The sequence below is a fragment of the Rhea americana genome, unplaced genomic scaffold (genome assembly GCF_003343005.1).
Source record: "Rhea americana isolate MKP2758 unplaced genomic scaffold, rheAme1 scaffold_2, whole genome shotgun sequence".
NCBI classification, from domain to species: domain Eukaryota; kingdom Metazoa; phylum Chordata; class Aves; order Rheiformes; family Rheidae; genus Rhea; species Rhea americana.
In genome coordinates, this window is record NW_028186149.1 from 14,229,797 (window position 1) to 14,249,068 (window position 19,272).

The following is a 19,272-nucleotide window of genomic DNA, read 5'->3' on the forward strand; positions in this document are numbered from 1 at the left end:
TGTGTGGTGAGATGAAAGAACTGGGATAAAATGGCACGTCTAGATTTAGCTTTGAAACACTGAATTTTTGCTTTGGCTCAGCATCTCAGTTGGTCAGTGGTTACCTACCTTTGACAAAAATTTTAGAAGCATGAACTTATCTTTGATAGAGAAGATAAACTGAGGAAAGTATTTGGGATATTAAAATTAATACCCCTCTGCTTCAACTATATCTTACCATTTATTAAAGTGGTTAGACATGATCAGCAGAATTTTTGTTATCTTATCCAAACAGCACTTCTCACACCACAAATTCACAATATTGAAAGTAAGGAAGAATGTAGAGTTTGCAGTTGAACACTTGTATTAGTAAATATTCTGAGCATTTATAAGTGCTTAAATTGTTGAGATAAATGTTTTGGAATCTATTTCTAAAAATGATATATTTAGCTAACACGCAAAAACTTACAATTCCATAGTGGGTAAAAGTGATAGAGCCTGAAGCTAGCTGAAAGTGTGATCAGATATCGACAGGCAGCAGCTTAAAAATTAAGTTACACAAGCTGACCTTAATATGTGTGACTATCAGGCTTTCACTGTAAAAATATGTATTTTTTCAATATCCTTCTCTGAGTTGAAATCATGTCATTTATATGCAAATCAGACTATATTCTGTAGCTGTTTCTTCTCTGCTGAAGCCATAGGAATTATTTGCACTTAATAAAGCCTTATAAATAGGTTTTGCCTCTAAATGGGTGGGGGAGTAGCAAATATATCATAGCCATTTACAGTTACAAGCATCTTTTTATTTTGAAAGTTATATGCATCCTTTAATAGGAAGTTTCACACTTGCAGAAGAAACATTGTTTTATTTGTGCAAACAAAACACACTTCCAGCCTCCAGAACAAAGTCTGTTTTGCATTTTGCTCCATGTGATCTAAAATGTAGAAATTGCCATATAACACGAAGCAAAAGGATTGTCTGTATAATTATCACATGCTAGCTCCATGCAGCGTATGTCGAATATAGGAAGAAATTCCTTGCTAGCATACTTGGGCACTTTATGACATTGGAAAGAGCAAACAACCAGTTTACACAGAGTACATCAACCTGCCGTAATGCCGATCTACTGCATTTCTGTAAAATGTGCAGCAGTTCCACATACCRCTGATCAGGTGGTCAGAAACTCAGGCTCAGAAACTCTCCAAAGCACATCCCACAAGGATAGAATAAAGGTGTTTTTCAGTTTGGCAGAAAGCATACTAAGGTACTAGGGAAGCAGCTCCCCCTAACTGACTGCGACCAYTCACTGAGAATGGGACAGGCAATCCAGGTCAACAGTAGTGCAGCTTTTCCATTACTTCACAGCTACAGCAAAGAAGAATGGTGATCAGCACCACCTACAGAAAGATAAGGGGACAAACATTTCCTTTCTGCAAGGGTCGCTATCATTTTATGGAGATAGTTCTTGTCCCCAGACCTCTCCATCTGAACTAGCTGTCAAAAAGCACATGGAGATCAGGAGTTATATCACAGAGGCAGAGGAGTTTGGAGGGTGGCAGCAACTTTTTCTCATATGGATGTAAAGAATAAATAYAACAACACAGCTCAGCAGAGGTGGTCCTTATAATCTCAGCTGTACAATGGTAGCCAGTGCACCCACTGGCCTTTTTGTATTAGACTTTTTTCAGTCATTCTGAATTTCATCACTGCAAACTATCAGCACAGAATGTGTGCATCATTCTGTTACGTAAACCCTCAATACATTCAATGTTTTTTTAGTTTTCTGCAGGAAATGAATTTCACTCTTACTAACTAGTCCCTCCTTTTCTATTTTCTTGTTAAGCAAAGGATCTTGAAGAAAACCAGGCTTTCATAGATATTATTTGCATATTCRGTCAATAGACCAACTGACATGGTACTGCTCTCCTTCTCCTACATCAAGGCAGAAGGGGTGAAGTAAAGAGATAAAGATACCCTTTTCTTTTAAAAAGGGACAATTGATTCTGTAATAATGGTGCCTTAGAGAAGTAACATTTATATTGTACAAAATGACTGATTTTAACTTTTTTTTTGATGCATATTCAATATGTTGATTTCTGTTCACTCTATCTATCATCATGCTGACTACCTTTAAAAGCACCAGTTTTTAAATCTCAGCTAATCACATAACGATTTTATAAAGATATAGCTAAGTAAAAATACACCCAAACTTTTTGTACTGTAATGTTTAACCTGTTAAGTTTTCAAATACATGAACAAAGTCTACATAATTAAAAATGAAYGTGAGATATGCTGCATACAATTGAAATTATGTTACAGTACATTTACAGTGTTTTATATGCTATAAATCTACCTTATAYACAAATGTGTCTGACTGGCAACATGTTTAAACACTATACGTATTTTTCTACTAACAATTCTGAAGATCCTGGTTTTTGAGTGCATATTGCATTTTCTTTGGCACAGATACAGTTGATCTCTGTTTGTATTCTGAAATCAGTATATGTGATAGGACAACAAAGCATATAAGAAAGTTGAAGTTAAATTAAAAGCAGGTATGAGCATGTATTTTATTACAGGGATTCAGATGAGTAAGATGGTAAAATCAGACTTCTTGTCACATTGGATTTTCTTTCACTACTCCATTATGGGAAACAGTATTGTTATAACGTAAATTATATAGAATCTTCCCCAGAGTAATGACCATGGCATGCTGCTGTATCCCCAGAATTACTTATTCAATCCCACTGATTCAAACTCAGCCACTCAATTAATAACTCTATGCAAAATTAAAACGCAGGATACAGATGAACTTAACAATATTTTTTACGTATTTTAATTTGTATTTTATCTCTTGGGAGTGGCTTAGTGAAATTGTCTTATGTTATCCTGTTGAATTTAATTAGTATGTTTTATCATCTGGACAGCATCTGAAAGGAAGCTGCATGCAGCAATGCCAGTGGAGCACAGCCATTTTTTGCTGGACAGAAATATGACTGTCCAATTTATACAGAAACGTAGGATCCTTATGTGGACAAAAACTCTGACATTTCCTGTGCACAGGAAATGTAATATTCAGAGAGCCTGGCTGTGAGTCTACAGCATACCAGCTTCTCCACACTAACTGTATGGGGTTGTTTTTAATCATACCTAATTTGATGAATTCCATCACAGAACAATTCAGCTCACTTGTAATCTGAACCATCTTCTGACAGTGCCTGTCTCCTTCTAGTGACTAAAGAGGGAGTTTGGGTAAACTAGGGGTATCACTTAAGATGATTCAGTCAAATGACTAAAGTTAAGACAACTCTTAATAGCTAGGTAAGCTGCACTTACCTTTTAGGGCATGCCATTGCATGTCCTGGGATTTTGGTCCCCTGGTCATTCAGATCAAGCATCTGTGGAGAGACACCCACGGCTGCTGCCTGGGCCCATCTGATTTCCATGGAAATAAGATGATGGTGATGGGAGAGAACTAAACTCTGCACACTTAAATCTCACCCTGCCATGGAACTGTGACATGACAAGGATGTACATTTGGTCTTGGCAGATCAGAAGGACTGCTGAGCTAACCACTGCAGTAGTACAGTGAGTTACCTACCTAACACAAAAGAATTTAGATATGACTTTTTTTTTTTCTAATATTGCAATCAATTTGCTCTTTCTGTCTGTACTAGTTTTGAAGTATAGTCATTATGTAGTTGCAATTAATTACTGTCACAGAGACATATTATGGTTATCACTGTTGATCTTTCAACTTCTATAACTCAAAAAATTGAACAAAAAATGATTGTACCATATGAAAAAAATCTTTCTTTCTCTTGAAATAGAGAACACTTCAGTATATATAAATATTTTCAAATTGGTTTTCTGAAAGGGATTTAGATTTTAAAGAGTTATAGAATAAATATGAATAATGAAGTAAAACAATAATGTCAAATAAAGCTCTTTTCTCTAGAAAAATATGTTTTTGTACTGGAGGTTTAACATCACTATAAGGACACAACAACACTAAAAAGACATATCTTCAGAGAACTGTAATATGTTGTCAATATTTGTTGTTACTTCCCAAGTATGATATAGGATTGCTGATTTCCTGTGAGAAACAGTCAGGAAGTGATCTACTAAACTAKCTCAAAAGTATTCCAAACAGTCTTGAAAGCACTGAAATGCATTATTATCATGTGTTCTGAATACAAATCAAATTGGAAATTAAAGCCTTTTAAAAGCAAGATGAATGTCAGTGTATTGCAGATAGAAATCCAGGATATTACTCAAAGAATGGGGGATATGCCAYTGGTGAACAGCATATGGAAAAGCAAGTGGATCTGAAGAGGAAAGAAAACATAAGAAAGTGCTTGAATACAGTATCAGAAAAGTAATCAGTCTAAACCTTGAAGAAACCCAGTAATGATTACTGAATGTTTGCACTGGGGAAAACTTTAAGAGGAAAATAACATAACTTCAAAGATRCTTCTATTTGAGGTAAAAGTCTAAATATAAACCTACCACAAAACTGACTAAAAATAACTAGTTATATTTAGGTTATGCTAAAAATTGAAGCAAAAGTGACAACAATGTCAGCCACACTCTGGACATTATATAAATTACAAAAATATTTGTCAGAAAAATAGAAATACATTTTAAGTGTATTGGAGACRTAAAAACATCTCCAAACTGAAAAGGTACATATTTAGTGCAGAGAAATAGAAACTTACCCTATTCATTTTTATGAAGACCTAAGCACAATCCACTTCCACGACAGTCAGTGCCTCACATTTCAGAACCTTTAACCACAAAGGAAGAAGCTTCATGCAGAGTAACAGCAGGAAGTGCAATGGCTGATGTTACAAGTCTGTTTGGATTGTGAGTGATGCCTGAACAACCGGCAGATGACTGAGGTTTTGGAAAGTCAGGAGTTTCAGCTCAAATTGAGATTATATAAATTGTTTCCTTCCCTTCCCCCTCTTAGTCTCCAATATTTGAAGCTCAGCTTTGTACTGCTGTGTAAAAATCCTTTGACAAATTTGGAGATGCTGAGGAACAGCTCAATTAGCTGCTGCAAGCTAAAACCCCATGGAAAGGACACAGAGGCAATTAAAAAATGCTATGTAATATAAACTATGGATTGAAGAAACTTCRTGCATGCATTCAGGCACCAGGGAGTGAGTCAGCTGCTTAAACAAAGCATCCAGTGTCATTTTAGATGCCCTCAGGTACCTGGAACATCTCCTTGTGGGAGACCTGTGGTCTTCTGGGAAGGCAGATGGAGATAAGGAAAGATTCTCTAAGGCATATAAAATAACCCCTATATCTAGGTAGCTGAAAACTCTTTTCAACTTTTTGTGTATAAGATGTTTTATTAGTAGGTGGACGCTGATATAGTCAATGAAAACTGGAAGGGATTATTAGTTGAGTCCATCCAAGGCTAGAACTAGAGTCRTGTCTGTACCTGAAGAAGAAATATTTCAGAATTTGTTTTCTCCTRTGCACACAATCCAGGGCCAGAAATGCCCAGAAGAGAGCAGGCCATGAGACCCTTACCCTTCTGTTTCTTGAAGCCCAGAGRACACTGCTTAGTAAGGACCAACTCTGCAAGCAGGAGCCCATTTGGACAGAGTTTTCCTACAGGTGGTTTTCACAGAGAATAGAAGCTTCCAGACAGCATTACGTTTGACCAGTAGCAAGAGAAACACAAAAAGTGTCTGACTCATGTATCCTTCATARAGACAAAACCTGACTTTTCCAGGACAGTGTAGGGGCTATTTTTACTCACAGGTAATACATTAGTAAAATTATGTGAAATTGCCAGTTTGACTGAGACCAAGATAAATCTGCATCATGACTGATCATTGACAAATTTCACAGTTCTGGTAACATCCTGGAAAGGAGTATTTTGTATTTGATGCKTCTTGTCTCTTCAATCAAGGGAAAGACACATTTTTTATTATAGACAATACTATTAAACAGTCCTTTGTTTAATGCAATATGGATTTCCTTGACAGGAAAAATGGACAGCAAAGCTGACCCTAGAAACTAATTAGGAGGTGGCTCCTGGTCTGGTTGATCACAGATATTTGTGCTGTTTTTATTTAGAAGAAGACAAAGATGTTAACTTTGCTCTCTTCTGTTCTAGCAGAAAGGATATTTGCAAAAACATGATCAAGGAATGAGAGAGGCAACTCTAAAATGAAAAGCAGGCAGTAGCTCCTGTTACTGACTGACTGTTTTTCAAAGCATGAGAGGAACTGAATATCAGAACTGATGCCTGGGAGCCAGCAAATGAACCTGTCCAGAGGCAGCTGAATGGCTGTAAATTTGTTTAATTAACTTAAAGCAGAACTCTAAGCATCATACGCATTCAAGTGCACATGCAGGGTTTAAAAATATTTTCAATGCTACCTAAAGACCACAACGAGCGATCTTCAGTGCTACCACAACCTATGATATCAGAGATACTGAAAGGAAACAAGGATTTCAGGTCCTCAGGTCTTGCTTCCCAAATGAACCAGACTGTACACCTGTTGSTTATGTAATGGTTTCCATCTGATATGTCTGCTTGGGTCTCTTTCCGTGCACACAAAGATGCAGGGGTAGACTAGCGTTTACCATCTTACTTCAGTATCAGGTTGTTTTCAATTTCAAAGTCTAGAAATAGCCAATCAGAACTACTGGGTCAAGTAAGGGAGGGATGAGWCTATAAGAGCTCTGACATGCTAACTTCTAGATGTAATAAAACATATGAGATACAGCAAAGTGAGTTATAAACTTGGGTCTGTTGGAACATACATAGGCAAAAGATTATGGACCGGTCTAGTACTGAGGCTGCTTGTGCCAGGCCATTCTCACATTATCTGGAAAAGAGCTTATCATAAAGGAAATAAAAGCTATAAAGAAACGTAAGTGTAAAATAAAATAGTATTAGCTGAGAAATAAACAACCATGTAGTACAACAAAGTACAGTTGCATTTGATTACACTACAAACAATGTTGAAAGGACAGACAGCTAAAGCTCCATGTGTGATTTCTGACTTTTTAATGCCACACATTTTGAATAATTAACAGTGAAATTTAACATTCTATTCATATGGATTTTAGGCAATATATTTTTCTGCCCATTGACTTGCAAGCTCTACTGTTGAAACACCGAGGCTGTAAAAAGATAGCCAGATCCAATACTTGATTGCCTCCATCTGTACTGGGATGCATAAATGTCCATTTTATGACCTCAGATATCAAAGTGAACAGCTAAGCACAACTTCACAATATTGTTTATAGACATTTTACAACTGATTTGCTTAGAACCTAGAAACATATCTGCATGAAGGAAGTTACACTTTTTTCATTAAAATTTGGATAACATTATCAAAAGAAAAACAACCTAGGACAACTTAACTATTCTATTATTTCTACCTGTAAATCTAATTATTTTACATACAATCAGTATTATGAAAAACTCAATATTAAAAGAACTGACATACGTAATTAAAAACAAAAAGCTTAAGAAATACGCGAGGAAAACATTGCATTCATTTAAAAATAAGTTGTGTCATGTAACAAACAGATTATCTTCTCTTATATGATTTTACTTTATCTATAAAAATCCCTTAAAAAAATCCCTTAGTTTGAGAACTATTCTCTCTTATTGGCACACTCCAATATTTTTTCTCTGTAATCCTGAAAACAGTAAAGTAAACAAACAAAGATTTAAATACTTTTCAAAATGAAATCATATAATTAGAATTCCATAAATGAGACATCAATTTTTATTATCTACTCCGTGCAGCAAACTATCCCTTAATAAACAGTTATACAACAGAAAACAAATTCTCTGAACTGCATCTGAATGCTTCACTCTGGAAAAAATGACTATAATTTTTTTTCAGCACTTGCAATATACTTTATGTTTTAAAAAATGTCATCAAATATTCCAAGAAAGGGCTTGAGATCATTGGTTTCATCATCAAGAAGATAGCTAATGAAAATTAAGCAAATAAAAAACAATAAATTATACATTGTACATCAAAATCTATGGAATCAGAAACATTACATAAAATATAACCAACAGATATCAGGACAAATAAAATAATTTTAAATCTTTTCCTTTCTAAGAAAAATTAATTGCTACTATTACAGTGAGAATTAATCATTTTAAAGTTAATTTGCTAAAAACTAATACATTGCCTAAAGGCCAAAGTCCCACAAAGAACTAAGCACTTGAGCACTGACATAACACTAAAATATATACAAATTATTTTGTATTACCTGGGATCCATTTCTTTTTCTTGTTCTCTTGTGCAAATAAAAAAATCCCCTTTCCTACTGAATTTAGAAGAATCTGGGATTATTTCTGAGCTTGAAGAACACTGTATGTTTTTGAACTCTTGTGAAGGATTTGAATGTTCTTTTCCTTGAAAACTGAACTGCAATGTAAATGTTACAAAGTATGTATGGTTAAAATAACTAACTGAAAGAGAAACTGCTAAACTGATGTATTATATAGTACAGGTATTCAGACTGAGATTACAGTAGTTGACATGGCCTAAGCACATGCATGATTTGCAGAGTCACAGCTAAATTGAGTAAGCAGTTTTGAAATTGTTCTATATAAAAGTGAATTGAAGTGAAAGATTTTGTATGAAGTACATTCAAGTCTTGTTTCTTCTTATCATAATTATCACTCTGAACTCAAAATACATGGTAGTTGATTATTTGGAAAATTCAGAGAGGTTCATAAACTCAACATGTCTAAACTGATTCAGGAGTCAGATACGGTAAATAGGAGACAATGAAATTAACTAATTTTAATATAGGAAAAAGTTTTATATACAGTTTTTACTCACCACATTTATATTTCCACTCTGTACAGCCAATTTCCCTTTTGATGGGCCATTGAACACAGAAACAATTGAATTCTGGGAACTGGTCTCATCTTGTAATGTGCAAGAACTGAACATATCAAGCAGAATAAATATTTTCACAAAAGTGCACAGTGGTTTATTTTCAGTTCAGAATTCTCAATTTATTTCTATCCACACTCAAGTAAAAATTATTTTCAAATCATTTAGCAATTCACATCTTTTTAAAGTTGAAATTTCTCTCATTTTTACAGGTTACATTACAGTTCCTCTATTCCCAACATCTTTAAAATTTCAGGAACAACTTTTTATATATCTAATTATACAGACACATATCAACTATAGATATTACTTTTAACTGAGTTAAAACATAATAAATTCCATATAATTCTTACTCTTTTGAGATGTTACTTRTGGCTTTGCTTCTTGTAAACTGGCAAAGTGGTTCACGTTCATCTGTAATTTCAAGATGAACAGTTCCATGTACCATGTAAGAATGAAAGTTTCAAAAATTCAGTCACAGTTTCAAAAACAGTCAAAACAGTCAAAAATCCTTGCAAGTATTTTATGCAATTCCATAAATAATAGTATGTAAATTATCCAAATATCTAACACTTGTTAGTGTTAGAAGAATTTATAAGTAGAAAAAAAAATGTTTTGTCACAATAACCTTACCTAAATCTCTACTGGAAAAGCTGCTAGCAAATAGTAAATTCTCATCATCAAAATCATCCCAAACATCATTTCCTAATTCAAAGTTCACATTCAAAGCCTCTGAAAACCAGGATCTGCTTTTATCGGTATCAGTCAAGTTATGCATTAAAGATTCTTTAAGATTTTTTTTTGATGATATTGTCTCTTGGTTTTTCTGACTCACAGACATTGAATGCTTCCAAGACAAATCTGTAATACATTTATAATGCACAAGTAAARCAAAAACTGCACTGTGTTTTTAAGATCACTTGTTCAAGCTGTTAAAAGGATTGCCATGTATTAACTTTCTCCTCAGCATTACTTTTAAAAAATAGTTTTCTTCACTGTAGAGCCTAGTAAACAAGGTTATATAAATCATTTCAATCATTGCAATTTCCTTCTTTTGTTTTGTCAGAACCATTGTTTGATTCTAAGTTTAATACTTTAATTCAGTCCTTTATCCTCTTCACAATGTTTTCCAGATCATTCTGAATGTTAATTCATTGTCTTCCTCTCATACCATCCAGTGCCTAAGAACTAATAATGACAAACACGTATTCAAACATTATGGTTAAAATTCCTAATTAATAAGTGATAATATTTAAAAAAAATTTTTTCTGGTGCAAAGAATTTTCCTGCTTCCTCACCTACTCCCTTTCCCTTCAACTGGTTGTTTTCTTTCTCATCATTACCAATCCAATTCTCTTTACTCATTTTTTTCCCTTTCTCCTCTGCATACTTCTCTCCAGTACTAGACTATGCTGGAATCTTCATTCTGTTGCCCAAGACCTAATCTGACTGAGAAACCCTGATCCAGATCTCCCTTTCACCAGAGAGAGTAGAGCAAGCTCAAATCCACATTCCACAGACACTGGCAATACCAGGAGGGCCCTGCTATTGTCATTTTGGGCATGCAGAGTTAACATGGTGCATTATTGCATAAACATAAACACACATACTTTAAAATAAACAACAAGTTTAGGTTACTAAATTTCATAGCATATTCTTAATTCCTTGCTTTTTATTTATTTATTTTTTTGAATATGGAATAGAAAGATACCATATTATAGATACAGTTGATCCTATAAAATAATAAGCATATCTCACTTTGTTACAATCATTTCTGGTGCCTTTTTTTTTTTTTTTTTTTTTTTTTTTTTAAGATAGCTGGTCCGATCAAACATGACCAAGTTCAGTTTTTCTGCTTCTATCCAACAGAGATGGTTTTTAGTCACAATATCTACTATATTCCAGTAATACTATATGATTTACCTCAATACGTTCTTGAGTACAATTTATAGCTATATTGGAATATCCATCTGTCTTCCTGTGAATTTATTCTTATGTCTATTCTTATGTCTATTCATACACTAACTGGTTCCTTCAGATGAACTGATGGTATGACTATGCAATGGTCCTTACAGCTAGATAGCTAATATTGCAGGAAAACAAGTAGGAAAAGAAAATMTAAAGTTTTAAAGAAATAAGATTGCAGTTTTCTCCCCAAAATATGAAATAAAAATGAAATGATACAGTATAGCTGCCAAAGCTTAAGGCAGCATGAATTAACTAAACAATGTATCAATTTATCTCAACACAATGTATCTCACATCTAGGTATCATGTAGAAATACTGGAGCTACCACCTATTTCACTAAAGATCACTGAAAACATAAAGGAATCTGACTCACATCTATCTACAGTCAAATGGCAAAGGGTATGCAGTAAGGCAGAATATTATACTGATGGAGACTGATTGTTTTAATCCCAAACATAAAAACAATTAACTCCAAACAGAAAAACYGATAATGAAGACTGACAGTTTTAACTGCAAACACAGCAACTTTTATATCATTTCCAGCCTAAGAAAAAAAGATTTTTTTCCAGACAGAGATGTTGTATTATATTATAATTTAGTTACAGAATGGTCACATTTTGTCAACTACAAAAAAAAAAAAAATGTTTCTGTCTCACTTTTTCCAGTAAAAGTGAGAAGGAATGAATATAGGAATAAAATACCTCAGGTATTTAACCTACTAGCTTCAGTAGAAATACATTACTGTCATACCTTAAAAGAAGTATTTGTAGATTTGGACTTTAATGTATCAGAATTAATCATTACTTTTTTTTTTTTTTTTTTAAGGAACATTTAGAGGTTTAGCCCTGCACTTGCAAATCCTACTGACATAAAAAGGAAAGCCAACTAAGTGCAGTTATTTCCCTATATATTTGGTGTTCTACAATGCTACACTGGTTGCAGTTATTTCAACAAGTATCAGTTTACAAAGTACATGCAAATCCAAATAGTGAAAATTGTAATTCTAAACATTAACAATAACTTACTACTTTTGCCATAATTCCAGGATTGCAGCTGTTTCGGAGATCTTCCTAAGATATTTACATCATCTTCTTGATCCACTGAAGGTGATAAAGACGACAGGTTATTGTCAGGCCTTTTAAAGAAAAACAATGACGTATCAGTGAAACAGTTCAAGTTGCAACAGAAACTAACTTGATTCAGAATACAGTTTTTAACTGTTGAAACTTAACATCTTAGCTTTTTTTTTTTTTTTTTTTTTTTTTTTTTTTTTTTTTTTTTTTTTTTTTTTTTTTTAATTCGTAGTACCTTGGCAATGCTGGCATCAAAGATTTGGGTGCAAAAACAAATTGTTTGAGATCCAGATTTTGAGGCTGATTTAACATCTGCATCTAAAGAAGACATTATTGTAAGTGACAAGACACATATTGAAGTGTTTTTTTTAATGCTCTGAATAATATCATTAACATTGCGTCAAACTAGCATATTTTTAAAAATCATACATAACCTCTTTCTGCTATCTAGTTATCTGATGGAATAAGTTAAAAGACTCRAATTACAGACTTCTTCAGTGCTATTCAAGTACCTTGGCAAGGTCAGACTGGTTATTGCTAACTGTATTTCTCCTCTATTAGCTATTGGCTAATTCATTCTCTACGGCAAAAAGTCCTGTGAGGAGGAAATAGAACACTCCAAAATCTGAAATACCACTGTTGCTGCAGAAAAGACTAGTTTAACACTACATTGCTTTGAAATCTTTCAGAGCTTAAAAACTAAAAAGGTTACTTTCTTTTCATAATCATGCAGATCTCGGTGTCAATGCAAAAAGATAGTAACATTCTCATGGATATCACAATTTGTTTTCATTTTAGACATTCTGGCAAAACGAGGTTACAGTATCTTCCAACTATGCCTCTGTAGCTCACCCACCATAACCCATCAAATAAAACCACAGTACTTGTAAAGAAGCATACTATGGGAAGTGTTTCAATTAGCAGCTGAACCTCTCGTGGATTATCAGGCCTGTAGTACTTATGTGCTTCTTTGCTGTTCACACTCCACACAGAAGAGACATATTTGCATGTTCTTTAGTTATGAAATGCTCTCCAGCAATAAACACATACAAAAACATAAAAGATAAAAATAAATCTATTTAATGGCTGACTCTACTCAAATAAACCTTTAATCGTTTTACTGGGGGTACAGACGAAATTGAGTTCCTGCTTCTTAAATCRGACAGGTACAAAGAAAACTTTGAATCTCCCTTCATCTCTGACTTTGGAGGCACTCCAGTTTTACCTGAATAAAGGAATTAAAAAGATCCTAAGAGTTGTTTAGGAGGGACAAATCCTTTTTCTAATCCCTGGAAACTTTGCCACTAAGCTTAGCATCTTATATTGAAAGCTTAAATATTTAATGTACTCATACACATATAAAAATGTGACAATGCTCTTAAATCATATGCTAGATGTTCCAAAAAACATTAATCATAACCTTAATAGAAGTGTAATAAAATGTTTTATTATTACTTTTACGACTATTACAGCAACAACTTAAGCTTGACTCGCTTGCTTGCACAACTTTGGTTAATGCAGACATTGGTATCAATAGACTATTCTGCATTATACTCATCTCAAAGTGACAGAAACAGTAGGTTTAATGAAACTCACAGCAGTCATGTCCACACACATCTTTATTTTTACAGTGATGGTTGCATTCTCGGTTCCCATAGTTCCTGTAGGTAATCTCTTGTTTAGATCTGCCTCCTAGATTAATATAATGCAGAAATGCTCATTTTTAATTTCATATTTATTGTTGAAAGTACCTAATTCAGCAGAAAAAGGGCTATAGTAATCTGGGCGCCAAAAGCTTGTTGTCCTCAGCAATGTTCCAGCTGCTCAGACAGTCAAATTGGCAAGAAATTAACCAATCATACTGAAAAACAGATGCACTTCCACCAAACCCAAATTGAAGTAGTATGTGATATGAGACATTTTTTTCTTATGTTCAAATTCATCAAAGAAATGCACTGCAGTACTTGAAAAGCTGAAGCAGTAGCATTATATTCTTCTTGTACTTGAGAAAGAAACAGTAGGAATAAATAAAGACCTAGCTCTCTACTGAAAGTAAAATTCAAATTTCTTTTGATTTCAGTACTAGCTGGATATTGTGATCTCATTGTTTACCTGTATTTATTTTTGCTGCTGGCAGTCTTTGTGATGAGCCAGGATACGTGTCAAGTGAAGAATCAGCTTTCAGTTTTTGATTTATAATCACTTTATTTCCCAGCGTTTTTGGTCCTAAGTAAAATGCTGTATATGCTTGCTGTATATCAAGGCCAACTTTGAAAAAAGCCAAAAATATTTAAAATGGCTGTGAAATGTTTCTAAATTACGTATTAAATTCACTTTTGTAAAGGGTTTAAGAAAGCATATAAATGTTTATTAAAAGACCATAGAAATTTGTTAAGATAATGTACCATTAAAAGCAAGCTATTATACTAATGAGTTCTTTACAATTTAAAAAACCCACATATTTTCAGAAATTAAAGCCATGGTTCCTACATGAGTAATTTAGCTATACTACATAGTATACACTAGTCCCTTTAACATACATACATATATTTGTATTGTTTTAGAACTAGGATTATCTCTGGCTTTGAATTGCTGATCCAGTTCTCACTATAAAATTGTACTATAACCTGCTTTATCGGAGTATTAGTAGCTCTGCATTTTCAAAGGAATAAAACAAAGATGTTGACAGCACTTCCAAAGTTRAATGTTGATATTTCTAGTCTTAGATAATTAAACCAAGATTCATATGAGACTACGAGAGATGCTGTTTGTAGGAAAATTACCTTTTATTAGGCAAATAAMTTTGCTGGAAAAACAGACAGCATTTCCCTCACATCTGGAACAGGAGCAGACTTTAAACTAAACAGAGGCTAGGAAGTCCCGCTTTTAAAATAACTTAAGTTACAAATGGGACAATTTGAGAGAAATTAACAGTTTTATTGAGTTTTTCTGAACTCAGTACGGCTTGTAGATAGACAAGTAGTAGAAAAAGGAATTCTTTTATTTATTTATTTGAAGAAAACACTCCTTTCTTCCTGAGCCACAGGTTTAACTGTAGGAGTACAGATGTTTTTCCTAGGCCAGGATACTATAATATTCTTAAAGTTCATCACATAAATAACACATATACTTCATTTCATCTAGCATGTAGCAACCCTCTTTACAGGTGGGGCATGATGGCAGAATTTAATACAGCCAGTCCATTTTTCAATTGTATTGCACAAGTCTGTATTTCAAGGTCATCACCATCTCCCCACATCTGCTGCAGTAGATTCAGTTCCAGAAAAACTGACATTGACTAATGGTTAAATCTACATAAGTGAAGGCACAAAGTTTTCCATTGCAGAAATCTCTTGCTACTGAAATGGATGGATACTCATCTAGTAACTTTATGTCACAATGCAGAGTCTAGAGGTTGATAAAGACAGCTCTTCTCAACACAAGTAACCTRGAGAGCTGATTGAATTATCTTCCAGCAGGTATAACCTCTTTGAAGACAAAGGGCAAAAGATAATCCTAACTTGTATCAGCAGAACAAAATTCTATCTCCTAATAATTGTTTTGATGTTTCCTAATCTATTAGCATGCTACTAAATGACACAGATTTGTAGTTAGGACAGTTAGCTAATACTCAACAAAATAAAACCAATAAATATAACTTTGTTTCCAGATCATTTAATTTTATTTTTGCTTTGATATACTGTTCGAATAATTTATTTGAAATCCTTATGCAGTTTTTTTTTAAACTTAAAAGCGTATCAATTAACCTACCATAATCAGAACTAATTAAATTTATACTGAAGTCCTCTGATTTAGCAGCTCTTTTCACTTCAATTTTCTTAGTCCAATTTCCAGTTTTCAGCAAGACAGAATCCCTGTAATGTATCAGTAAACTTCTATTACATGTGGTCAATGAAAAACAAGATTGTATACTATGGTACCACTGGTGTTAAAAACCTAGTAAAAGAGCCTTTATTCGACTTTGGTTCTTGGATTTTGCTTGGCAAGTGGCCTACGAACAACCTTCTAATAAAACATGACCTGTGGCCCTAAGAGAGCCAGGATCCTGCAAGTTCAGTTTCAGTTCTTCCAAAAGTGCCAGAATTTGGYGAGAGCTCAGGCACAGGTCATGCAGTTGGAAGAAATGTTTTTTCCCTTTTCCCATTTGCTCCAAGCATAGCTTATCCACCTGGAGAATTTAATTCCATATCTGACTGAAAAATAGTCTCAACAATATGATAGGATTAAATAAATCCATCTAATAAGTATAAGTAACAACCCGAGAATGCATCATTTTAATAGGTATTTTACATCTTCTGCGTTCACGTGGAAACCGATTATGACTTCCGTAATACAACATCAGRCTGCTGCAGATATTTATACATACTCGTTGTACTGACAAGCACACCAGTATGATTTTCCTTACATTGAATCTTGTGTAGCATTTTAGATTATAACAGAACGACTAGAAAATGTTATGGGATAATAAATAATTTTGTACCATTCAGCATCAATAGAAAATATTGCAAAAGGTGCAAAACAGAGAAAGGATTAAAACCCAAAAGTCTTTAAAGATGTGAGCAAAAAAACCCTTGATCATACATACATGATTTTCTGTTTAAAAAGGACTCGATTGTCAGCATCTCCTATGACCAATGTTACATAGTGAAAGTCTGGTGCAGTTCTCTTTGTCTGCAGCTGTTCAAAGTTTGTTAGTCTGATGGTTACTAAGATTTCAGCCAACGTATCACTGTATTTTGCAAGCTAGGAAAAAAATGACATAGAAAAAGACATAACTGCTAAAATGTGTAAAKTAATACATACATTCATAATTTTTTAACTGTTGATAGAAACACAAAAGCTCAACTTGCTCAATTTGTTGTGCAATTTTTATTTCTTGGCTTAGATATTTTTATACTATATCAGCTATTGAGCATAGCTGGTATATTAATTCTGACTAAGTTTTGAGAATGAAAGATGGTCTACCCCAAGCCTCTGAAAAAAATCCTCTATTCAGTGCAGAGAGAAATATGAAAAAAGAAAATAAGGTATTTTTGATAGAGAATGAGAAGAAAATTTCTGCCATTACAACATTTATGAATTTTTTTATCATTATTAAACCTTTCTTCTGAAAATAACTTTAGAGTTACTTGTCTGATGTTATGTCAAATAATAAACTAAAACAGGACTGTTGTAACAATAGAAGTTATTTCACACATATATCAAATGGTTTTTAAAAATTTTTCTAACTTCAGARGTGGCTTCATTTTGCACCAACTTCATTAAAGACTTGAAGGTTACTTTTCAGATTTGGTATTTCAGAAAACTGAGGCACAGTATCTATGCGACTTGCTCAAAGATGAGGAGAGAATACGTAGCAGAACTCCAAAGCTTCCCATTACACATGTGGTTGGACCATCATATTACATCTTTCCTTTAAAATGGTGCCAGCTAGTTTAATATAATCATCTACTGTTTTTATATATTCCTAAATATGGCATAAAGATAAACATCAGTTAATGTTTCTTTAGTAAATTTACACTGATACTTATCTGGCTCTTTTTCTTCTTCTTTTTTTTTTTTTTTTTTTTAAGACAGAAGAGAACTCTCAAATTCACATATAAAACTAGAATGTTTACTTCTCTTTACTACAAAATGTTAACAAGAATAAGGAACAACAACAAAAAAGAAAATCTGATGTTTATAGGGAATGTCCATTTCAAAGCTCTCCTTTGATATCTAAGAATTTCATTATACACGCTAAGATGGAAGGCAGCCATGACATTGTGTATCTTCTGTTAGTGAAGGCTCAARATTTCTTAAAAGCAGTATTTGCCCTTTCATTTAGTAATACTTAAGTATCATCAGAATAAAAACATAAATACAAAAGCATTTACCTGTTCAATGTCAAGTTCATATTTTGGAAGATGCAACACAGATTCTTTTATCTGGTTTCCAAAAGGAGGGTGTCTGTTTAAAATCTGCAAAGATTTARTTTCATTTCTGATGCATTAAACTGATAACAGAGATACCAACAGACACATGAATCCAAGAAATCAAAGTCACCAGAGTGATTACAATAGAAGCCCTCAGGACTAATAGTTTTCRTCTATCAGTGATGCCCAAAACAGAATCTGAGCCAAAAGACAAACAAATTTCAATACTTTTTCATACTGCTATCTCTTCTGTTCAGGTAAYATCCAACTGACCAGCCCATAACCTCAAAGAACTACTTAGATTTTRTATCAGATGATGCTTGTATGTTGCCAAAGATTTAATGAAAAAATAATTTTATAAGAAAACTACAAAAGAGGGCAGAAAAGAGAAAACAAACCAATTCCAAAASGCAAAGCAGAAAAACATCAGTAAAGTCCATTTCATTTAGAAGTCCATAATATCTTCCAGAACACTGGAAAAAGTTTCCTCAGAAAAGAAGCAAAGTGCCCCCCCCCCCAAAAAAAAAAAGTGCAGCAGGATCCGACAAAATTCAATTTCATTTTCTCATCCAGGGGAAAAATCTAAGTTCCCTAAAATCAAGAAGTGTTTTATGCATTATCCAGAAGAACTTTGTTCTATGACCTTTTAACTAAAACTAGCAATAATGGAAATTCACAATTTTCAYCATTAAAAGACATTGAGAAAAACTGTAAACACACACTCTGTTTCATGTTTTTTCCTAACMCTCCAAAAACAGATGTATCATTTTTTGTTTCAAAACATATTAATGAAGAAATTCTACTATTTAAAAACTGCTTTCCAGAACCAGGTAGGTCAGTGAAATCAACCACATGAAATTAGCTAAAACAAAACAATATACACTTTTTCAAAAGAAAAAAAATAGTAGTTGCTGCACATTAATTGACTAGTATAAATAAAGCACTGCATTTGTGGACAGTCATATAACAGATATGTAATTATACTGCATTTGCTACTAACAGTGTTAATACTCAGTATTTTCCTTATGTTTTTCTGTAAAATAATAAATTACCAACTCCAGTTCTCTTGCATTTGTGTCTTCTATTTTTTTAAATGAGGTCAGCCCAGCATTTACCATAGCATTTGACAGAGATACACCTGTTGAAAATTTTAAATTTGTATGCTGTTAAATGACAATGGCTAATCTCAAATTATTCTCAACAACTGTATTATAAAATGTAAAAAGAAAGAAGAAATCATCTTACAGGTATGCTTGTTTCTACCTTTTTGCCCAGCAAATCATTAAATTTATTTTCAGTTACTAAATATTTTAATATTTAGCTCTACTTATCCAACAGTAAAAACAAGTACAATACAACCAAGTATGAAAACAATACTTCAATACTGACAACTTATTTCTAAATAAGTTTCT

General features: G+C 33.4%; 1 protein-coding gene across 1 annotated transcript in view; it reads right to left on the reverse strand.

Annotated features, from left to right (window-relative positions):
* Positions 1-7,598: 7,598 nt before the first annotated feature.
* The window catches only part of HFM1 (helicase for meiosis 1), a 51,619-nt gene continuing 39,945 nt past the window's right edge, over positions 7,599-19,272 (reverse strand). Inside the window, exons 26-39 of the mRNA XM_085303550.1 lie at positions 18,913-18,998; positions 17,822-17,905; positions 16,531-16,688; positions 15,696-15,799; positions 14,037-14,192; positions 13,521-13,616; positions 13,031-13,149; positions 12,160-12,242; positions 11,877-11,986; positions 9,517-9,615; positions 9,237-9,297; positions 8,827-8,932; positions 8,249-8,406; positions 7,599-7,958 (exon numbers count right to left, since the gene is read on the reverse strand). Coding sequence (XP_085159676.1) covers positions 7,892-7,958; positions 8,249-8,406; positions 8,827-8,932; positions 9,237-9,297; positions 9,517-9,615; positions 11,877-11,986; positions 12,160-12,242; positions 13,031-13,149; positions 13,521-13,616; positions 14,037-14,192; positions 15,696-15,799; positions 16,531-16,688; positions 17,822-17,905; positions 18,913-18,998 — 1,487 coding nt within the window. The 3' untranslated portion in view covers positions 7,599-7,891. The remainder of the gene's footprint in view (positions 7,959-8,248; positions 8,407-8,826; positions 8,933-9,236; positions 9,298-9,516; positions 9,616-11,876; positions 11,987-12,159; positions 12,243-13,030; positions 13,150-13,520; positions 13,617-14,036; positions 14,193-15,695; positions 15,800-16,530; positions 16,689-17,821; positions 17,906-18,912; positions 18,999-19,272) is intronic.